Source organism: Seriola lalandi, unplaced genomic scaffold (genome assembly GCF_002814215.2).
Source record: "Seriola lalandi dorsalis isolate HSWRI2012SDOR001 ecotype SW California unplaced genomic scaffold, Sedor1 jcf7180002054267, whole genome shotgun sequence".
Classification (NCBI taxonomy): domain Eukaryota; kingdom Metazoa; phylum Chordata; class Actinopteri; order Carangiformes; family Carangidae; genus Seriola; species Seriola lalandi.
Window position 1 is genome coordinate 436,050 of NW_019524820.1, and position 7,537 is coordinate 443,586.

The 7,537-nt window shown below is 43.5% G+C and overlaps 1 protein-coding gene across 2 annotated transcripts in view; it reads left to right on the forward strand.

Moving 5' to 3' along the window:
* Nucleotides 1–413: 413 nt before the first annotated feature.
* Nucleotides 414–7,537, forward strand: part of tle2b (TLE family member 2, transcriptional corepressor b) — a 77,954-nt gene continuing 70,830 nt past the window's right edge. For both annotated transcript variants that reach the window (XM_023405247.2, XM_023405248.2), the window contains exon 1: nucleotides 414–1,318. In XM_023405247.2, the coding sequence (XP_023261015.1) occupies nucleotides 1,295–1,318 (24 nt within the window). In that variant the 5' untranslated portion in view covers nucleotides 414–1,294. The remainder of the gene's footprint in view (nucleotides 1,319–7,537) is intronic.

A 7,537-nucleotide genomic window follows, 5' to 3' on the forward strand; every position in this document is an offset into this window, starting at 1 on the left:
GGTGTAAACTGGGTAATAAACTTATCAGTCTAAATAACTATCGTGTGCATGTGCAACTCTGTGTGTAGTGTGTGTAGTGTGTGTAGTGTGTGTAGTGTGTGTAGTGTGTGTGTGTGTGTGTGTGTGTGTGTACTGCGTGAAGTTGTATTTGAGCGTTTGTGTGTGTGAATCTCGATTCATATCAGTTTGAGCCTAAGTCTTTGTGCATGACTGATTGCTTTCTCTGTCTGACCACAACTGAAAAGGGATCCATCTCTCTCTTTGCCTCTCTCTCCTCCCTCTGCCTCTCTCTCTGTCTCTCTCCCTCTCTGTGACTGGGTGTCTCTATCTACTCAGTTCCACCTTAAGAGGAGCTTTAGCAGCCTGTCATGTTTGTGTTGAAGCCAACAGGCACAATATATTACAGTCTAGGGCTTGCTGCTGAAAAGCCCGCTGGATCCTCCACTGACCTGCTGTTCTTTCCTGCTTTCCTCTCGTGTTTTTTTCCACATTTAGATTAAAAACAAAGCTCTCTCTCTCTCTATCTCTCTCTCTCCCTCCTCCCCTCCCTCCCTCATCATCTTCTTCTCCTTCTTCTCCTTCTTCTTTTCTGCGGCAGCAGTCAACGTAGAGGCTTCAGTGTGTCATAGAGAGGGCGAAGAGGAGGAAAAAGCAGAGAAGAAGACTGTTTGGACGCAGCAGAGTGTGTGTTTACGTTTGTATGATTCGCCATTGGACGGCCGGGTGAAGGGGCACGAGGAGAGGAGTAGGAGGAGGAGGAGAAGAAGAGGGGAGCCTGCCTGGATGAAATTCTCTGTGTCATGTCAGTACGTGTGGACCTTGACTGATCACAGGGTGAGGAAAAGGGAGAGACACTAAGAGGAAGACGAAGAGGGGACAGAGAGAAAGGGGGAGAAACTGAGACTTTTGTTTCACTGGGAAAAGAAGAAGAAGAAGAAGCAGCAGGAGGAGGTAAAGTCTGGCGCTCCGTTTTATCATGACATTGTTGGATAAACGAACCAAGGGATTGAGCGCTCTTCAGTTGTGTGTCAACAGGAATTCTCCTCAGAAGACAGAGAGAGGGAGAGAGAGAAAATAAGGAGAGAGACTCTGGAAGAGTGAAGACTGCTGTGTTCAGCCCAGCTCAGGAGCAGAGAGAGACCGGACTTACTGAGTGTGTGAGAGTGTGAGTGTGTTTGGGGGTTTGTGTGTGTGTGTGTGCGTGGCTGTGTAACCGGTGGAGGGCAGAGGAGTGGAGGGCCAGGGGACTAACCTGGCCATCAAACGGACTGGCAGCCTCTCCTCTCCTGGGATCATGTACCCTCAGGGCAGGCATCCGGTAAGTACCTCCTTATGTCTCTTTCTCCCGTCTGTCTCACTCTTTTTCTGTCTGTCTCTCATGCTCTCCCCATGTCTGTCTCTTGTGTACAAGCTCTCTCTGTCGCTTTTTATGTCTCAGATTTGCTATCTACCTATGTCCTGTTTTTGGTCTCTGTCTCCTCAGACTTCTCTGCTTCTCTTATCTACTGTCTTTCCTCTTTTTACTTCTTCATATTTCTCCTTATGTGTCCCTGCTTTTTGGTCCATGCTTAAGTCTCTTCATGTCTTTGTCAGCCTGTCCCTGTTTTCCCTGTCTCTTGTTTAGTTATAGGGACTGTACTGTAACATGAGGAGTGAGACGAGGGAAGGGATGCTGGTGGTGTTTGGGCTAAGAGATTCCCTGTTATGTATACACACACACACACACACACACACACCCCACCTCCCTCTCTGTCAGATGCCTTTGAAATCTTTTTGATGGTTAGCTGTGTAGGTGGCATATAACTGAATCTGCACTTCTCAGCTTGTGTGTGTACATTTGCGTATGTATGTATGTGTGCCCATTAGTGTTTGGTTGTCTTTGTGTGTATGCACAATATGTGTGGGACTGTGTGCGTGGCAGCATGTGTGTGAGAATAGATGTGTTGGTATTAATGTGTGTGTGTGTGTGTGTGTAGGTGTGCTAAAGAGTCCGACCGACTGTCAGCTGCCCATTTGCTCATTTCTGTTGCTAATGAAATGCTTGTGCGCGCGCGCACACACACACACACACACACTGACCGTTTAATTGAGAGTTAAATTCCACTTAATTCATTTCCATTACCACTAAGAAAGGTTGTGAGTGCACAAGTACTTTCCCTTTAATACCTCCTTAAACTCCCTTCCCTCCTTCAGTTTCACCCTTCATCAGTAGTGAGAATTTGCTGTTAATTTACCTACCTGGGTAAAATAAAGGTTAAAGAACAGAGGGATGAATGACAGCTTAGGCTCAGTCTGGCTTAGGCCATTCGTTTCACAGTGGCCCTGGTCCGGTTGCTATAATCACATTTGGTTGTCAGTCTCTTTGTATCTGCTACAAATGGGTCAGTGGCCACTTTGCCTCACAGTCAGCCAGCCAGCCAGCCAACTAGCCAGCAAGCCAGCCAGCTAGCTATCACACAGAATTATGAATGACATTTTCACAAGAGGAAGGCATGAGGAATCAATTATATGTACAGAGAGAATGCTAATAAGCCAGCCGCTGGAGGAGAGACGCTGAGAGAAACAAGAGAGAAGTGAAAAACAAAGGGAGAAAGTGAAAGATGTAAGAGCCGAGAGAGAGAAAAAAAAAGAGAAAGAATTCTTTAAAAAGGCTCTGCCGGGGGTGGAAAGAGAAATGAAAATGAATGAGAGATGCAAAGGAAGAATAGAGTGTGAACATTCCTCTGTTCTCTCCTTTAGAGGCGTATCAGAGAGTTTCCCGCTGTGATGCTCTGCGTTTGTGATAAAGTTCAATCCCAGATTGAGCCAACTCCAACCGATCGATAGCCTCTCTCTCTCCTTCTGTCTCCCTTCTGTTTTTCTCCATCTCTGTCTTTTGTCTCTCTCTCCTTCTTCCTCTGCAGCCCTCCTCTGCCAGTGTATATTTATTTCTGGTGCTGCTATGAAATGTGATCTGTGGAGAGGTGTGAGGGTGCAAAGAGCAGTTGGATGTGTGTGTGTGTGCATGCATCTGTGTGTTGACTGCATGTGTTTGTGGTTACTGAGTCTGTGTCTGTGCCTGTGCATACATTTTAATGTACATACACATGTGCATGCACAAGGGTGTGTTGGTCCCCATAAATTCAGATCAGGGTTAGTCATAAAATATGCATTTCATCTCATTTTTTCAGTCTATCTGCTTCTCCAACCGCAGAGGGGTTATACATTTCCTCTTGCCCTTTTTCATTGTTGAAGTACTTTAATTACCCATATTTCAGAGAAATTGTCTTAGTAGGTATTTGTCACTTATTTTTATTTTGGTTGTATTACTGAATATAAATTCACGTGGTTTAAATATGCATGTTTTTGCACTGCAAATGTCATATACCTCACATTCCTGCTAACCATTTTCCAAAGCCAAAAGTTGTCATACAGCTGCTAATCTTCATATCTCAGATGCCAGATAATTCTTCACTTGCTACTGCATTACCTCCAAGTCATAGCAGAGCTTTGATCAAAAAGCAATGGATTATTAATTGGGAGAAAAATTTAAAGTTTCTCCAAGTAAATTTTCATATCACTGTGACATGATCTGAAACTACAGGCTTCTTTTGAAGGTTGGAAGTTCAACGTTAAAGTGCATTGTTTGTGCTGGTCAGCAGTCATGTAAGGTATTGGCAATTTTATAGTTAGTCTTGCAAATTGTTTGGTGGTACTTTGTAAATACATGACTACACACCATAATACGTAGGTGATTTCCCAGTAAACAGGTTTGACTCTGTTCACTCAGTAGGCTTGACGTGTCCTTGCTGGTGTCAGTCCAACATCATGGTCTACTTCTTGTCAGCCTCAGACGTCCAGAGCTGCCTCAAAAGCCGCTCCGTTTAACTCCCTTTGGAGGTGGAAAGGACAGCGTCTGCAGTATAAATAGATAAAATGTACATCCAAGGCTCGAGGAGCGTTATTTTTTTATCAGAGAAGAAGTCAGACTTTGTTCTCCTCGCTCGCAGATGGGAAAGGGTTAAAACCGAGGGCTGATTTGCCAGGCGAGTGGAGCTGTAATTGGTTCCACTGGATTTTAGTGGCAGGCGTTATCAGAACTGTGTGAATATATGTGTGTGTGTGTGTTAGTAGTTGTGTGGTGTGTGTGTTTGTGTGTGTGTGATTTCTTTTTACTCTTTTTGCATCATGAATGTATACATTTTTGTATGAACAGTGCGTATTGCCTTGTTTGTTGTGTTAGATGTGTGTAAGTGATTGAGCACATGGACATACATATTTTTCTGACTGAGGTGTTTGTGTTTGTTTTCTTCGTTGTGTGCATTAGCTCTTAAGTGTTAAGTGTCTGTGCGTAAGTATATGTATGTACTGGTGTGTGTGCGCACCATGTACGTGTCTGTATCTGTCCTTGTGTTCTTGTAAAAGTGCTTGTGCATGTGTGAGTGCAGCTGTTAAAGTGTGTATGCTTGGATCTGAGAGAAAAAGGGGAAAGGAGAGCGGTGGCAGTTTGTGTGTGTGCGAGCATGTGTGTGCACTGTGTGCCAGCAACAATAGCAATAAATAACGTCCCAGTCCAACCTCGACTGTTGCTGTGAATGTACAAGCCCTTGATTGGCTGCCACACCCCAGTGTGAGAGAGACGGAGAGAGAGAGGATTTACTGTCTGTTTTCATGGTTAAGAAAGATGTCTATAAGTGTTAGCCAGCACACAGGATTCTGACCAGCTTTCCCATGCACATACACAGGTATTTTACATCAAGTGCAAACAGCTTCACAAACCAGCACACCTTTTCTCACATGCAGGTTTCTGCTCTACACTCACATTTACTTAAAGCTGCAGAATCCAGGAAGGTTTGGCTCTGTGTTGCTTAAAGCTGTCACTGTGTGTGTGTGTGTGTGTGTGTGTGTGTGTGTGTGTGTGTGTGTGTATATACTACAAAATCATCCCTATCTCTAGGAGTTGTGATGGCTGTAGTCTAGAGGATGAAGATCATTCGGAGTTTATTCAGCAAGTGTACAAGAAAGAGAGAAAAAATTAGTACAAAAGAGGATGAGAGGGAAAGTTGGATTTGGCTCCATTTGAGTTGCTGAAGGTGTCGAATGTTGTTCTAGAGTTACAACAATACTGGAGTTAATAACAATACCTAATCGATCACATCTGCTCTGATCGTTATTATTACACTGTCCACGAACACGTTGAGTCACTTTATGCTTTTGAAATGTATGTTATGACAATAAAACAACTGTCTGAAGGGAAAAGGAAACACCAAAGAAGCAAGCATGACTGTGTGTGTGTGTGTGTGTGTGCTACAGTTTGATCAACTGTTGGAAAATGTATAATCATCTGTGTGCGTGCATGCAGAGGCCTTCCTTCTCCTTTGGCCATGAGTATGGTAACACTTTATTTTTTACAGCAAGTAAATAAACTAATACCAAATATGTGGCCACAGAAATCACATCTGCTCGATTAATGAGGGCAGAGCCACTGTAAGAGTGTTTGTGTGTCTAAATGTTGGTTTTGAAGTGTTTGCGTATTAATGTGCAATGTAGTTGCATTGGCAAAACATGCTTAACTACTTACACTTTATGTATGTGCTTGCTGATGTGTATAGAGTTTTTTGGACGTGCGACTGTGTGCTATTCGCTTTTGAACAAAGTGGACCTGTTTTTTGTTTTTTTTCTTTTGGCATCTGGCTGTGTTGGACAGTTTGTTTTTCCCCAACATTTGTGGCTATAATGAAAGCCATGTACGGTAAACAGCACAGTGGATCGCTGTCACCTCCTGCAGATGACATTCTCCCCTCCTTCCCTTTGTCCTCTTCTTGTTTACATTTAATTTCATTCTGCATTTCAAAGGCAACCCCATAAAATGGCAAAAAGTCAACTAACAACAATATAACTGCAGTGAGACGACCCAGAGAACAAGCAAAAAATCGTACAAGCAGCCAACAACTTCTACTCAGACATCAGCAGCCAACCAGATTAAGTCTGCTCTCTGATTAAAAAAAACAGGCCGTTTTCTATCCCCAAATCCTGTGTTCTGTGTTCTTTTCTTTGTCATTAAAAGAAATGATCAGAGCGAGGCTTGGATGGAGTCCAGAGACTCTTTTGGCTGCCAATCTTTCCCTGATTTGTAATCCACCGCTGGCTTAGTGGCTGACTGGTGAGCTGCAGCATTAACTTACTAGCTCACTGACTGACTGACTGACTGACTTTTGCTTTGCTGGCTGGTTTGGTAGCAGGATGACTGACTGTTGCTTGTTAATTGAGTTTCAAACTGAACGACTGACTGGCTGGCTGCCAGGGTGACTTAGTGTTCACAGGTTCTCAGCACAATGAGAAGGCCACTAACTGTAAATGAGCTTCTATTGTTGGGCAGCTGACAGGGTGGCGCTCTCTAAGTTATCAAGACCTTTGAGTGGTCTTCCCAAAAAAAAAAAAAAAGGGTGACAAAATGCAGGCAAAGCTGCATAGCACAGACAGAAAAAGGAAAAAATTCATGGTTGTAAGTTACATTTCTGTTCTTCCCTGTTGCTTGTCTTTCTTCCACACAGTCCAAACCTATGAGCCGTTGCTGACGTTCACTGCTGCTCATGTACACACACAGGCACTGACACTCCTCTGCCACACTTGGTATTTCTCATGTATTCATATGACTTTTGCCTAAATATTTCACCAGCCAATTATTATTTCATGTGCTATTCTTAGTGTGTCTCTGCTTGTCTCAGACACACACAGGATGAAGGAAGAACAAAGGGGGTAAGACGGAGAGGTAAAGAACGAAAGGAGAGAAAAGAGAGGGAGGAATGACACAGAAAAGCAAAAGAGAGAGCACAAGAGAAGAGAAAATGTTTTGTTTGTGGGTGTTTTGTCTGAATGAATGCATCCATGCATAGGCATGCCTTCTTATACTGTGTGAACACTCACGTGTTGGCAGAAAGTGTGCCAGGGGCTAAACGGATAGACAGAGAAGACAAACAGACAGATAGAATAATTTCTTTCCCAATCACTCCCAGACATGCATCTGTTTCACAGTTGCTGTCTCTCTCATGCAGCCGCTGCCACTGGTGGAAAAACAAGCAGCTGCTTGAACAGAGGACTTCCATGTGACAGACAGACAGACAGACAGACAGACAGACAGACAGACAAAGAGAGTGACAGAAAGACAGGTAGAACCAGACAAACCTAATATTCAGACAGAAAGTGAACAACATAATGAGAATCAGTAAGGATACTTTTTTTTTTTTTTTTTTTTTAAATGTGATACTTGAACATAATTTCAAATAATCTCTATACAATTAATATTGTATTCTTCATTCCACTGATTGCGGCCATCACTGTGGCCGATATTGTCATTTTATCAAACATGCTTGCACGTTATCGCATCACTTTTACTGCTAGTTAATCAAGTCTGACAGTCGGACTCATGACAGGCAGACTGACAGGCCGGTCATCCTACAGACAGACAGACACTGACAGACAGTGGTTACGGCCATCGGGTCCCACCTCCGTTCTGTTATGTGATACAGTGAAATAGGCTTCACCCACCACCCCCCCC